This window comes from Ranitomeya imitator, chromosome 6 (genome assembly GCF_032444005.1).
Source record: "Ranitomeya imitator isolate aRanImi1 chromosome 6, aRanImi1.pri, whole genome shotgun sequence".
Lineage (NCBI taxonomy): Eukaryota > Metazoa > Chordata > Amphibia > Anura > Dendrobatidae > Ranitomeya > Ranitomeya imitator.
In genome coordinates this window covers 420,188,162-420,204,413 of record NC_091287.1, presented here as the reverse complement: position 1 = coordinate 420,204,413, position 16,252 = coordinate 420,188,162, and the positions used below count along the sequence as shown (strand labels likewise).

General features: G+C 44.6%; 1 protein-coding gene across 7 annotated transcripts in view; it reads right to left on the bottom strand.

Moving 5' to 3' along the window:
- Positions 1–16,252, bottom strand: part of LOC138642804 (chloride channel protein D-like) — a 320,123-nt gene that overhangs the window by 33,159 nt on the left and 270,712 nt on the right. For all 7 annotated transcript variants that reach the window (XM_069731316.1, XM_069731317.1, XM_069731313.1 and 4 more), the window contains one exon: positions 284–374. In XM_069731316.1, the coding sequence (XP_069587417.1) occupies positions 284–374 (91 nt within the window). The remainder of the gene's footprint in view (positions 1–283; positions 375–16,252) is intronic.

Here is a 16,252-nt window from a genome sequence, read left to right as displayed (position 1 = left end):
TCAGAGTCTGATTTATTATTGCCATTGTGGCCTGTTGCCCTTATGCAGAACCCATCCAGTTTAATAGACTTTAACTTGCTATTTTCCTTATTTCCTATGTTTACTGCAATTTTCCAGATCTCAACTAAATAAAGCGGTGTTGACCTATAATCCTGCCTCAGTGTCATGGTCGCCTATCCACCTGCATCTTACAAGAGCATAGCCATTTAGTAGCAGATATACAGGTCAGCAAGCAGTAAGATACTTTCTAAGCTTCTTTGCTTGGTAGAATTCCCTCATTCACCTCCTGATACTTGAGTACAGCTGTGCACGAATTATTATCCTCCGGTGTTTGGAATACTTTACTGTTGGAGAGAAGCATGTACAGCTCCAACCTGTGAAAAGAGGAAAAGATACAGGAATGTATGAAACTACATGAACTATTCTGACATTACAATTAAATAGTCACATAATGTCGAGCTAACTATTGTTCTCAGTGTAAGCAAAGTTCTTAAAGTGTTTATTTTCAATAGACCCACACAGTATGACAAGTAATTTTTTTCTAACATTGGTTAACATCAAAATGTCATAGAGAACTAATTATAGCAAAGCACATCTAACCCTTTATCAACAAATCCCTGTTTCACACATTCTATAAAAATGATATTTATCATGATCGTTGTAAATTATGAAGATTAATTATTGGCTAATTAGCACATGTCATCAATATACAGTATGTACATCTGTTATGGAACGTAAACCATATTTTTCATATCATATATTATGATCCCTATGATTGCTCAGAAAACAAGCGAATGTGCAGCAAAAGCAAACAGTTTGATATAACTAAATTATTACCTAAACCCCAAACATTTGGAGGAAAAGAATCACCCACATTTCTCTCTGTCTTTCACTTGAGCTTTGAACAGTTCGTGGGAGTTCTGTAGAATCTTAATGTAGTGATAACATACTGTACCTGCTTTCAATGGGGGCACACTTATTGCTCTACTTTACTACTAAAATCCCAAGTGAATCAGCCGGCGGAAAAGAACTGATGAATAACGTATGTTATGGTAATTCCACTAAAATTAAGGCAATTGTAAACGAGCGGGAAAAATAAAATCAAGCAATTATTTCAATATCCTGCCCAAAGAAAGCCAAAACACTAAGAATGCAAAAGTACAAAATCTGGTGCATTTAAAATGTATATAAGCCTTCTCACAAAATATTACATTTTTCAGAACAGTCTCCAAATACAAATGGGTTAGCTGAAGAAATACATTTTTTATTACCATCTATTAAAGCATATTTCCACTTTCAGAATAAAAACGATTAGGGTATGTTCACACTGGGCGTTTTTGCAGCTTTTTTTCTGCAGCAAAATCTGATTTCTTGACAGAAGAGAAGCTGCGGCAAAAACGCATGTTTTAGTGCGTTTTTGTTGCGGTTTTGGTGCTTTTTTCATGTGTCTTTGGAGCTAACCTGGGTCTCTTTGTGCATGTTAATAAAGTTGGGTGCCCCCAGAGAAAAAAAAAACCTACTTCCTGTGGAACACTACCTCCTTTGAAAAGCTGGCAATTCAAGTGCCACTACAGAAAAATCACACTGACAGGTTAGAATAGAATGGATAGAATAGATATATACTTATGGAACTATATATATATATATATATATATATATATATATATATATATATATATATATATATATATATATATATATATATATATATATATATATATATATATATATATATATATAATGTGGCACCCCTAGAGGTATTTGCCACAATAATAGTTACTGACACTGAATACAAATACTAAAATAGCAAGACTGCACTACCTCCTCCGGCCAGAAGGGGGAGCTCCAGAGACTCCCCTTGATCCATTCTGGTCTGAGAGAAGAACTGGCAGTTGGGCAGTTGGGCTAAGGAGCTGAAAGTGAGAGGTCATACAGCTGAATTTCTAACAGCCCTATGACGGTTTCCAGGCCCAAATCACCGGCCTGAGGAGAAGAGGGACAGAGAAAAGGGACATTGAGAGAACCGGGTAGCATTAATCACTACCCAGAACAGGCGCAAAGACGGATACCGGATCCGTGGCTGTATTCATTATATGTAATACGGCAACCGGAAAAACGTGAGGTGATATCAGCTTCACTAGGGCCGGACGCAGCAACAGACACAGAGTTCAGCGGTACTCCCGGAGGGGGTAAGCCGATAAAAGGACTCGGGTTGCCCGTCGAACCAGGACCCGGAGGGGACAGATTGGGCTGGCAGCCAGTTCACATACAGCAGCAGGGCCACACAGCAGGGCCACACAGAAATTGCGCACAATAAGAGGCGAAGACCCCGGCAGGGTCAAAGTAACTCAGAGTTCCCATACAGACTCCGGTGACAGGACTGGTTGTAAATCCTTTTATGTTAAAGTAAACTGGTTAAACGTTTCAGTGCCTCAGTCTTTCATTTGGACAATAGCCATCTATCCAGGATCGGGATCGTCACCGCTGGGAGAACCTGCTGCTGATCAAGTAAGTGCCTGTCCCCTCACGATACCCCTTACACTGTGCATTGCCTGAGGCCACAGCACCGGGTCAAGCCACCCGTGACATCCCCCTCAAGAGACAGACCCCATTGGTCCGGTGCTGGGTATCCCGGTCTCTTGGGCGTCACAATTGGCGTCACGAACAGGATCTAGCCAGCCCGTATACCGGGTATTGTGTGCCGTGATTGGAGCCCAAAACTGGGAAAACTTGGATGAAAAATCTTGAAAATTGACTTTATTAAAGAAAAATCCATTCCCCATTGAAAACTATTGAAAGTGACTTTTCCCCATTGGTTATAATGGAGTAAAGATGGCCGCCATCCCCTGAGGTAATCACTTCATAACCGTTAGGCACGAGACTGTTAATTGAGCTACGCCATTACCTGAGCCCCAGTCTAACTGAAAAACTTCAGAATCCGCCATTACAGAGCGCGGTGGGTGGGAGCAGCAGGGGGCGTGTCATTGTGGGCGGCACCAAGCTGAGCGCTCTGACATCAGAGCAAGGGGAAAATCGATCCTGCTGCACAGCGGAATGAATCTACACTATCCCGACGAAAGCGGAGGACCGGAAGGGTCCGGATTAACTAAGGGGGCACAGTATGTCGCAGCACGGAGACGTCGCAGCACCCGGCGACGCTAATGCAGCTGAAAGACAGAGTGTCGATAGAGAGTCCAGCAGCGCAGCGGTGCAAGGAGTGGCGCCCATCATGCCGGTGCTGATGCCATATACCCCGGGTGGCCCGTGGCTTCCAATGTATGAAGGTGAGCCTAATACCCTTGACAATTTCAGAGAAAAGATGCTGGCCCATTTTGACATGTTCCCCGTGGGTGAAGTTCAGCGTGTTAGTCTCCTGATGATGCAGTTAAGTGGCCATGCTAAGCGAGAAGTCACAGCATGGGCAGCTGATCTAAAAGGCACTGTTGAACGCATATTTGCTGGATTAAAAGCTACATTTGAAACCACGGCCAGCAGCAAAGCTAAAATACGATTCTTTAATTGCAAACAAAAAGCTAATGAGGGCGTGAGAGACTTTGCCTTAAACCTGCAGGAAGCCCTTAAATCACTTACACTGGCTGAACCCATTTTTAACACCGGAGCGGATAAACTGCTAAGAGATCAATTTATTGAGGGACTCTACACCCCTTCTCACCGGGGGCATGTGAGCATGCTTGTTTTTAAGAACCCTGAATTGACATTTGCCCAATTAAAGGAGAGCGCTATACGTCTCCAGCTGGCAGAGGCACCTCGGGATCAGGATCCTGCGCAACCCATGGCAGAGGCACCTCAACAACAGGGAGTGCCAGTGACATCAGCTATGTCTGGGACCATTGCTAATCCCTTGGGGCCCAGTACTAATGAGGCTCTTCAACAAAAGCTTGACTCTTTAGCTGATGTTGTTGCTTCAATGGCTAAAACCATGCAGGAGATGAGAGGACACAAGATGGAGTTGGCAAACTGTAGAGAGGATGTTCCATGGATGAGACCCCGGAGATACCCGACATGGAGAGGACGACCCCGCGACCACTACCAACCGGATGGACAGCCCATTTGCCGCCGTTGCCAGCAGCCAGGCCACTTTGCACGAGATTGTGATTTAAATGGGAATCCCCTGGGAATGCGGGCCGCTTCGCAGGAATGAACTTTCAAGGCCCAACACCCTGGCACGACAGGTACATCGGAGGACGACCCATTATCCCTATCGTGCTGGACGGAATGCCCCTCAACGCTTTGCTGGACACAGGTTCCCAGATTTCATCTATACCGTATATCCTTTATAAGAGGTACTGGGCTGATGCAGATATTGATAAAGGGCCCTCTGATGTTGAACTAGATATATGGGCCAGTAATGGTAAGTTGGTACCGAAACTAGGATTCAGGGAGATGACCATAAAGATTGGTAAAGTAGAATTGAAGAAACAGGGTATAATTGTTGTTGATGTTGACCGGCGGAACTGTGAACCAACTGTATTGATAGGAATGAATGTGTTAGAGAACTGCTTTTCCGAAGTCATTTCTGTCTTACAGCAAATTGCTGAAACTGCCCAATCCTGCCAGCAGAGAGTTCTCCGAAGGGAAATAAAAGTATTGATGTTAAGGCAACAGGTAGAAGTTGCAGGTGGAGAAATCGGCAGTGTGAGGGTAAGTGATCCGACATCTATTGTAATCCCACCAAAAACAGAAATGCTGGTATGGTGTAGAGCAGCCATTGGTACTAAGGGACGAGATTATCAAGCCTTAATAGAACCAGTGTACACCGACAGCAGGCCCACTATACTCACAGCACGAGGGGTAGTCGAGGTACACCGGGGACGAGTGCCGGTACGACTTTTGAACTGTGGAGAGGAAGAGGTCACTTTGCCAAGGTATGCTACAGTGGCAAAGCTATATACTGTTGACAACAATGCCATCACAACCATTGAGCCCTTAGAACCAACCTGTCAGGTGGAAGGCAACGGCTCAGATGGAGAATTGGAGGATTGGTGCCAACAGCTACACGTGGGCATAAATTCAACACCTAGCCATCAAAAACAAGGGGTGTATAGGCTAGTGACGGAATATGAACAAGTCTTCAGTAAACACCCATTGGACTTCGGACGGATAGAAGGGGTAGAACACACAATCCCCACCGGTGACCATCCCCCAATAAAAGAAAGATATAGACCCATACCGCCCGCTCACTATCAGTGTGCAAAAGATATGCTGAGGGAGATGAAACAGGCCGGGGTAATAAGAGACAGCTGTAGCCCCTGGGCGGCCCCTCTAGTGATTGTCAAAAAAAAGGACGGAACCATGAGAATGTGCGTAGACTACCGGAAGATTAATAACATCACCCATAAAGACGCCTACCCCTTGCCTAGGATAGAAGAGTCCTTAACTGCTTTGAAATCTGCTAATTATTTTTCCACCTTAGACTTAACAAGCGGGTATTGGCAAGTCCCTGTGGCTGAGAGAGATAAGGAAAAGACTGCATTCACCACACCAATGGGTCTATGTGAATTTAATCGCATGCCATTCGGACTCTGCAACGCATCCGGTACCTTCCAGCGGCTGATGGAATGCTGCTTCGGACACAAGAACTTCGAGACCGTCCTCCTGTACCTAGATGATGTGATCGTCTACTCAAAGACGTACGAACAACACTTAATAGACCTGGCAGAAGTGTTCGAAGCCTTATCCAGGTATGGCATGAAAGTCAAGCCATCCAAATGTCACCTTCTCAAGCCAAAGGTACAGTACCTGGGACACATCATGAGTTCGGAGGGAGTAGCACCAGATCCCGAGAAAATAAACGCCATAAGGGATTGGCCAAGACCTACCAGCGCAAAAGAAGTGAGACAATTCCTGGGATTGGTGGGTTACTATCGCAGATTTATAAAAGGATTTACCAAGTTGGCAGCACCCTTGCAAGACGCCTTGGTAGGGCAGACGAAGAAACCTTCAAACCGAAACCCTCCTTTCCAGTGGAACGACGAAAGGGAAGACTCCTTTGAACAGCTAAAGAAGGCACTAACCGGTGAAGAGGTTCTGGCATACCCAGATTACCATCAACCTTTCATCCTCTACACCGATGCCAGTAATGTGGGACTAGGAGCGGTGCTGTCACAAAAGCAAGAAGGTCGGGAGAAAGTCATCGCCTTTGCAAGTAGAAAGCTCCGGCCTACTGAAAGAAATCCAGAAAATTATAGCTCCTTCAAATTGGAACTACTGGCAGTAGTTTGGGCTGTGACTGAACGTTTCAAACACTATCTGGCCGCTGCAGAATTTATTGTCTATACTGACAACAATCCGTTGACCCACCTGGACACAGCCAAATTAGGTGCGTTAGAACAGCGATGGATAGCCCGGTTATCTAATTACAACTTCAAGATCAAGTATCGAGCAGGTCGCAAGAATGGAAATGCCGATGCCCTATCCCGGATGCCACACTTGAGAGATGTAGAAGAAGAAACGGGGGAGCTTGAAGAAATTGAACTACCAGCCTTCCATCATCCCAAGGCAAAACATCATCAGTCAAGTACCTATCAGAAACAACAAGAGGTGAATTTTAATCCGTTAGCACACCATAGATGGGCTGACACCCAAGACAGCAATCCGGCTGTGAAGTTGGTGAAGGAACTGTTAACTGAGCAAAGTGCATATCCCGATGAGGATGCCCCAGAAGAGACGCATCAACTCTGGAAAGAGAGAGGCAAAATGTTCCTGTATCAAGGGAAGCTCTGTAGAAGGTACACCAATCCGAAAACACATGAATTGGTTTGGCAGATTATCGTGCCTAAACAAGATGTCAAGATGGTCCTCGAAGCTTACCATAATGGTGCTGGTCACTTCGGTTGGAAAAAGTTAGAAGTACTTCTAAGAGAAAGATTTTATTGGGTCGGGATGAGAAAATCAATCGAACAGTGGTGCAGAAATTGTGGCCCGTGCAACCTCAGAAGAAACGATCAAAAGAACCAAAGAGCACCACTGCAGCCCATAATCACCAAACAACCACTTGAACTTGTAGCCATAGACCACGTGAAGTTAATACCAAGCCGGTCCGGCTATGTCTATGCCTTGACCATCGTGGACCATTATTCACGCTTCTTGGTAGTAGTACCCGTAAAAGATCTGACAGCAAAAACAGCAGCCAAAGCGTTCCAAACGTACTTTTGTAGACCCCATGGATATCCGGAACAGGTTCTCACCGACCAAGGTACAGCCTTTGAATCAGAGATCTTCAGAGAATTCTGTAATATGTATGGTTGCAAAAAGATCAGGACGACGGCCTATCATCCACAAACAAACGGCTTATGCGAGAAGATGAACCATATTGTAATAGACCTACTAAAGACTTTACCTGAGACAGAAAGGAATCAATGGCCAGAGAAATTGCCTGACTTGGTGGATCTGTATAATCATGTCCCGGTGAGCTCCACCAACTGCACCCCAGCTTATCTTATGCGTACAAGACCCGGCCAATTACCAATCGATCTAGAAATGGGAATTCTGAAACCAGGCGCAGAAGTTCAAGACTCCAATTGGGATATCATACGGCAAAAGCAGTATCGCCAAGTGCAGGAGAGTGTGGAAAGAAGCCTTCAGCAAACTAGAGAAAGACAAGAGCGAACTTTCAACCAGAATGCTCTAGCGACCCCATTAAGACCGGGTGACCAAGTGCTCAAGAGAAATCGTCGAACCAATAAACTGGACAATCAGTGGGAAGCCGTACCCTACACAGTTTTACCAACAAGAGTGGATAATCCTAAAATGTGTCTCATTAGCAAAAACGGAGGCTTAACATCTGTACTAGTGTCAAGAGACAATCTTAAATTATGTCCGGAAGCATTGAAAGAGACAGAAGTTGTCCAGCCAGAACCAGAAGTTATTCAACCCATACAGGTTCAACCAGTAAAGGAAAAAGAAGAGGAAGTGTATCACACCTGTATAGGAGACTTTCCCAAAACCCTACTAACATACCATGGTGCAGTAATGGTTCCCATGGTGGCCTTTTACCCAAAACCGAACCCAATACCAGAAGTCCCAAGACAGGAAGAGGCTGACCCCGTACTACAGGAGGTTCCAGGCCAGGAAGAACAGATTCCTGATCAGAGTGATCCCATTCACGGTGGACTTGCCAACTCCATAGTCGTGGAATTATCTTTAGCAGAGCGGGCAGATACTACATCCGCAGTAGACAGTTGTACATCACATGGAGAGATACCGCTGTTACGTAGATCACAGCGTAGTACCCAGGGTCAATTACCGGCCAGGTATGCAGATTACCAACTATAAAACTATAGTCATTGTTATCATTCTGCAACGTTTAAGCCCAGTACCTACAGAGACTTGTCTGTATGAACTTCTTGCATATTCTTGAACTTTTTATCAGCCCGGAAACACTAAATCAAAGCTCCGGAAAGACTGCTTTTTGAACTTTGCTTTTTGCTCTTTTTGAACTTTCTTTAGACGTTATATTGATAACTCCGTTGGAAAAATGGAACTAAATTCTTGGACACAAAGTGCAGTGTCTTTCCTAGTACCTTCAAGGATAGAACTGTATTAATGGACGCTATTTGAAGTGACTTTTTACAGAACTCTATTTTTGTTTCCTTGAGTGGTTTTTGTAACTTTTCATTTTTAAGACTCTGTACATATTAATTGTTATTTCAAAATGTTATCGTCCCACAGTCCCGGAGTACTGTTCTTAACTAAGGGGGAATGTGGCACCCCTAGAGGTATTTGCCACAAATATAGTTACTGACACTGAATACAAATACTAAAATAGCAAGACTGCACTACCTCCTCCGGCCAGAAGGGGGAGCTCCAGAGACTCCCCTTGATCCATTCTGGTCTGAGAGAAGAACTGGCAGTTGGGCTAAGGAGCTGAAAGTGAGAGGTCATACAGCTGAATTTCTAACAGCCCTATGACGGTTTCCAGGCCCAAATCACCGGCCTGAGGAGAAGGGGGACAGAGAAAAGGGACATTGAGAGAACCGGGTAGCATTAATCACTACCCAGAACAGGCGCAAAGACGGATACCGGATCCGTGGCTGTATTCATTATATGTAATACGGCAACCGGAAAAACGTGAGGTGATATCAGCTTCACTAGGGCCGGACGCAGCAACAGACACAGAGTTCAGCAGTACTCCCGGAGGGGGTAAGCCAATAAAAGGACTCGGGTTGCCCGTCGAACCAGGACCCGGAGGGGACAGATTGGGCTGGCAGCCAGTTCACATACTGCAGCAGGGCCACACAGAAATTGCGCACAATAAGAGGCGAAGACCCCGGCAAGGTCAAAGTAACTCAGAGTTCCCATACAGACTCCGGTGACAGGACTGGTTGTAAATCCTTTTATGTTAAAGTAAACTGGTTAAACGTTTCAGTGCCTCAGTCTTTCATTTGGACAATAGCCATCTATCCAGGATCGGGATCATCACCGCTGGGAGAACCTGCTGCTGATCAAGTAAGTGCCTTTACCCTCACGATATCCTTTACACTGTGCATTGCCTGAGGCCACAGCACTGGGTCAAGCCACCCGTGACATCCCCCTCAAGAGACAGACCCCATTGGTCCGGTGACCAATATATGTGACGCCCAAGAGACCGGGATACCCAGCACCGGACCAATGGGGTCTGTCTCTTGAGGGGGATGTCACGGGTGGCTTGACCCGGTGCTGTGGCCTCAGGCAATGCACAGTGTAAGGGGTATCGTGAGGGGACAGGCACTTAATTGATCAGCAGCAGGTTCTCCCAGCGGTGACGATCCCGATCCTGGATAGATGGCTATTGTCCAAATGAAAGACTGAGGCACTGAAACGTTTAACCAGTTTACTTTAACAAAAAAGGATTTACAACCAGTCCTGTCACCGGAGTCTGTATGGGAACTCTGAGTTACTTTGACCCTGCCGGGGTCTTCGCCTCTTATTGTACGCAATATCTGTGTGGCCCTGCTGCTGTATGTGAACTGGCTGCCGGCCCAATCTGTCACCTCCGGGTCCTGGTTCGACGGGCAACCCGAGTCCTTTTATCGGCTTACCCCCTCCGGGAGTACCGCAGAACTCTGTGTCTGTTGCTGCGTCCGACCCTAGTGAAGCTGATATCACCTCACGTTTTTCCGGTTGCTGTATTATATGTAATGAATACAGCCACGGATCCGGTATCCGTCTTTGCGCCTGTTCTGGGTAGTGATTAATGCTACCCGGTTCTCACAATGTCCTTTTTCTCTATCCCTCTTCTCCTCAGGCCGGTGATTTGGGCCTGGAAACCGTCATAGGGCTGTTAGAAATTCAGCTGTATGACCTCTCACTTTCAGCTCCTTAGCCCAACTGCCAGTTCTTCTCTCAGACCAGAATGGATCAAAGGGAGTCTCTGGAGCTCCCCCTTCTGGCCGGAGGAGGTAGTGCAGTCTTGCTATTTTAGTATTTGTATTCAGTGTCAGTAACTAGATTTGTGGCAAATACCTCTAGGGGTGCCACATTCCCCCTTAGTTAAGAACAGTACTCCGGGACTGTGGGACGATAACATTTTGAAATAACAATTAACTGGGAAACAGAAACCTGTGAAACCCATAAAGGCAACAGGTTTCTGCTAATAACCAAGAAAAATTATCTTTCACAATTGGTGCAGAATCCAACCAGAGGAGCAGCACTTTTAGACCTAATACTATCTAATAGACCTGACAGAATAACAAATCTGCAGGTGGTCGGGCATCTAGGAAATAGCGACCACAATATTGTACAGTTTCACCTGTCTTTCACTAGGGGGACTTGTCAGGGAGTCACAAAAACACTGAACTTTAGGAAGGCAAAGTTTGACCAGCTGAGAGATGCCCTTAATCTGGTAGACTGGGACAATATCCTCAGAAATAAGAATACAGATAATAAATGGAAAATGTTTAAGAACATCCTAAATAGGCAGTGTAAGCGGTTTATACCTTGTGGGAATAAAAGGACTAGAAATAGGAAAAACCCAATGTGGCTAAACAAAGAAGTAAGACAGGCAATTAACAGTAAAAAGAAAGCATTTGCACTACTAAAGCAGGATGGCACCATTGAAGCTCTAAAAAACTATAGGGAGAAAAATACTTTATCTAAAAATCTAATTAAAGCTGCCAAAAAGGAAACAGAGAAGCACATTGCTAAGGAGAGTAAAACTAATCCCAAACTGTTCTTCAACTATATCAATAGTAAAAGAATAAAAACTGAAAATGTAGGCCCCTTAAAAAATAGTGAGGAAAGAATGGTTGTAGATGACGAGGAAAAAGCTAACATATTAAACACCTTCTTCTCCACGGTATTCACGGTGGAAAATGAAATGCTAGGTGAAATCCCAAGAAACAATGAAAACCCTATATTAAGGGTCACCAATCTAACCCAAGAAGAGGTGCAAAACCGGCTAAATAAGATTAAAATAGATAAATCTCCGGGTCCGGATGGCATACACCCACGAGTACTAAGAGAACTAAGTAATGTAATAGATAAACCATTATTTCTTATTTTTAGTGACTCTATAGCGACAGGGTCTGTTCCGCAGGATTGGCGCATAGCAAATGTGGTGCCAATATTCAAAAAGGGCTCTAAAAGTGAACCTGGAAATTATAGGCCAGTAAGTAAGCTCTATTGTTGGTAAAATATTTGAAGGGTTTCTGAGGGATGTTATTCTGGATTATCTCAATGAGAATAACTGTTTAACTCCATATCAGCATGGGTTTATGAGAAATCTCTCCTGTCAAACCAATCTAATCAGTTTTTATGAAGAGGTAAGCTATAGGCTGGACCACGGTGAGTCATTGGACGTGGTATAGCTCGATTTTTCCAAAGCGTTTGATACCGTGCCGCACAAGAGGTTGGTACACAAAATGAGAATGCTTGGTCTGGGGGAAAATGTGTGTAAATGGGTTAGTAACTGGCTTCGTGATAGAAAGCAGAGGGTGGTTATAAATGGTATAGTCTCTAACTGGGTCGCTGTGACCAGTGGGGTACCGCAGGGGTCAGTATTGGGACCTGTTCTCTTCAACATATTCATTAATGATCTGGTAGAAGGTTTACACAGTAAAATATCGATATTTGCAGATGATACAAAACTATGTGAAGCAGTTAATACAAGAGAAGATAGTATTCTGCTACAGATGGATCTGAATAAGTTGGAAACTTGGGCTGAAAGGTGGCAGATGAGGTTTAACAATGATAAATGTAAGGTTATACACATGGGAAGAAGGAATCAATATCACCATTACACACTGAATGGGAAACCACTGGGTAAATCTGACAGGGAGAAGGACTTGGGGATCCTAGTTAATGATAAACTTACCTGGAGCAGCCAGTGCCAGGCAGCAGCTGCCAAGGCAAACAGGATCATGGGGTGCATTAAAAGAGGTCTGGATACACATGATGAGAGCATTATACTGCCTCTGTACAAATCCCTAGTTAGACCGCACATGGAGTACTGTGTCCAGTTTTGGGCACCGGTGCTCAGGAAGGATATAATGGAACTAGAGAGAGTACAAAGGAGGGCAACAAAATTAATAAAGGGGATGGGAGATCTACAATACCCAGATAGATTAGCGAAATTTGGATTATTTAGTCTAGAAAAAAGACGACTGAGGGGCGATCTAATAACCATGTATAAGTATATAAGGGGATAATACAAATATCTCGCTGAGGATCTGTTTATACCAAGGAAGGTGACGGGCACAAGGGGGCATTCTTTGCGTCTGGAGGAGAGAAGGTTTTTCCACCAACATAGAAGAGGATTCTTTACTGTTAGGGCAGTGAGAATCTGGAATTGCTTGCCTGAGGAGGTGGTGATGGCGAACTCAGTCGAGGGGTTCAAGAGAGGCCTGGATGTCTTCCTGGAGCAGAACAATATTGTATCATACAATTATTAGGTTCTGTAGAAGGACGTAGATCTGGGGATTTATTATAATGGAATATAGGCTGAACTGGATGGACAAATGTCTTTTTTCGGCCTTACTAACTATGTTACTATGTTACTATGTTAATATGTACAGAGTCTTAAAAATGAAAAGTTACAAAAACCACTCCAGGAAACAAAAATAGAGTTCTGTAAAAAGTCACTTCAAATAGCGTCCATTAATACAGTTCTATCCTTGAAGGTACTAGGAAAGACACTGCACTTTGTGTCCAAGAATTTAGTTCCATTTTTCCAATGGAGTTATCAATATAACGTCTAAAGAAAGTTCAAAAAGAGCTAAAAGCAAAGTTCAAAAAGCAGTCTTTCCGGAGCTTTGATTTAGTGCCTCCGGGCTGATAAAAAGTTCAAGAATATGCAAGAAGTTCATACAGACAAGTCTCTGTAGGTACTGGGCTTAAACGTTGCAGAATGATAACAATGACTATAGTTTTATAGTTGGTAATCTGCATACCTGGCCGGTAATTGACCCTGGGTACTACGCTGTGATCTACGTAACAGCGGTATCTCTCCATGTGGTGTACTAGTGTCTACTGCGGATGTAGTATCTGCCCGCTCTGCTAAAGATAATTCCACGACTATGGAGTTGGCAAGTCCACCGTGAATGGGATCACTCTGATCATGAATCTGTTCTTCCTGGTCTGGAATCTCCTGTAGTACGGGGTCAGCCTCTTCCTGTCTTGGGACTTCTGGTATTGGGTTCGGTGTTGGGTAAAAGGCCACCATGGGAACCACTACTGCACCATGGTATGTTAGTAGGGTTTTGGGAAAGTCTCCTAAACAGGTGTGATACATTTCCTCTTCTTTTTCCTTTACTGGTTGGACCTGCATGGGTTGAATAACTTCTGGTTCTGGCTGGACAACTTCTGTCTCTTTCAATGCTTCCGGACATAATTTAAGATTGTCTCTTGACACTAGTACAGATGATAAGCCCCCGTTTTTGCTAATGAGACACATTTTAGGATTATCCATTCTTGTTGGTAAAACTGTGTAGGGTACGGCTTCCCACTGATTGTCTAGTTTATTGGTTCGACGATTTCTCTTGAGGACTTGGTCACCCGGTCTTAATGGGGTCGCTAGAGCATTCTGGTTGAAAGTTCGCTCTTGTCTTTCTCTAGTTTGCTGAAGGCTTCTTTCCACACTCTCTTGCACTTGGCGATACTGCTTTTGCCGTATGATATCCCAATTGGAGTCTTGGACTTCTGCGTCTGGTTTCAGAATTCCCATTTCTAGATCGATTGGTAATTGGCCGGGTCTTGCACGCATAAGGTAAGCTGGGGTGCAATTGGTGGAACTCACCGGGACATGATTATACAGATCCACCAAGTCAGGCAATTTCTCTGGCCATTGATTCCTTTCTGCCTCAGGTAAAGTCTTTAGTAGTTCTATTACAATATGGTTCATCTTCTCGCATAAGCCGTTTGTTTGTGGATGATAGGCCGCCGTCCGGATCTTTTTGCAACCATACATATTACAGAATTCTCTGAAGATCTCTGATTCAAAGGCTGTACCTTGGTCGGTGAGAACCTGTTCCGGATATCCATGGGGTCTACAAAAGTACGTTTGGAACGCTTTGGCTGCTGTTTTTGCTGTCAGATCTTTTACGGGTACTACTACCAAGACGCGTGAATAATGGTCCACGATGGTCAAGGCATAGACATAGCCAGACCGGCTTGGTGTCAACTTCACGTGGTCCATGGCTACAAGTTCAAGTGGTTGTTTGGTGATTATGGGCTGCAGTGGTGCTCTTTGGTTCTTTTGATCGTTTCTTCTGAGGTTGCACGGGCCACAATTTCTGCACCACTGTTCGATTGATTTTCTCATCCCGACCCAATAAAATCTCTCTCTTAGAAGTACTTCTAACTTTTTCCAACCGAAGTGACCAGCACCATTATGGTAAGCTTCGAGGACCATCTTGACATCTTGTTTAGGCACGATAATCTGCCAAACCAATTCATGTGTTTTCGGATTGGTGTACCTTCTACAGAGCTTCCCTTGATACAGGAACATTTTGCCTCTATCTTTCCAGAGTTGATGCGTCTCTTCTGGGGCATCCTCATCGGGATATGCACTTTGCTCAGTTAACAGTTCCTTCACCAACTTCACAGCCGGATTGCTGACTTGGGTGTCAGCCCATCTATGGTGTGCTAACGGATTAAAATTCACCTCTTGTTGTTTCTGATAGGTACTTGACTGATGATGTTTTGCCTTGGGATGATGGAAGGCTGGTAGTTCAATTTCTTCAAGCTCCCCCGTTTCTTCTTCTACATCTCTCAAGTGTGGCATCCGGGATAGGGCATCGGCATTTCCATTCTTGCGACCTGCTCGATACTTGATCTTGAAGTTGTAATTAGATAACCGGGCTATCCATCGCTGTTCTAACGCACCTAATTTGGCTGTGTCCAGGTGGGTCAACGGATTGTTGTCAGTATAGACAATAAAATCTGCAGCAGCCAGATAGTGTTTGAAACGTTCAGTCACAGCCCAAACTACTGCCAGTAGTTCCAATTTGAAGGAGCTATAATTTTCTGGATTTCTTTCAGTAGGCCGGAGCTTTCTACTTGCAAAGGCGATGACTTTCTCCCGACCTTCTTGCTTTTGTGACAGCACCGCTCTTAGTCCCACATTACTGGCATCGGTGTAGAGGATGAAAGGTTGATGGTAATCTGGGTATGCCAGAACCTCTTCTCCGGTTAGTGCCTTCTTTAGTTGTTCAAAGGAGTCTTCCCTTTCATCGTTCCACTGAAAAGGAGGGTTTCGGTTTGAAGGTTTCTTCGTCTGCCCTACCAAGGCGTCTTGCAAGGGTGCTGCCAATTTGGTAAATCCTTTTATAAATCTGCGATAGTAACCCACCAATCCCAGGAATTGCCTCACTTCTTTTGCGTTGGTAGGTCTTGGCCAATTCCTTATGGCGCTTATTTTCTCGGGATCCGGTGCTACTCCCTCCGAACTCACGATGTGTCCCAGGTACTGTCCCTTTGGCTTGAGAAGGTGACATTTGGATGGCTTGATTTTCATGCCATACCTGGATAAGGCTTCGAACACTTCTGCCAGGTCTATTAAGTGTTGTTCGTAAGTCTTTGAGTAGACGATCACATCATCTAGGTACAGGAGGACGGTCTCGAAGTTCTTGTGTCCGAGGCAGCATTCCATCAGCCGCTGGAAGGTACCGGATGCGTTGCAGAGTCCGAATGGCATGCGATTAAATTCACATAGACCCATTGGTGTGGTGAATGCCGTCTTTTCCTTATCTCTCTCAACCACAGGGACTTGCCAATACCCGCTTGTTAAGTCTAAGGTGGAAAAATAATTAGCAGA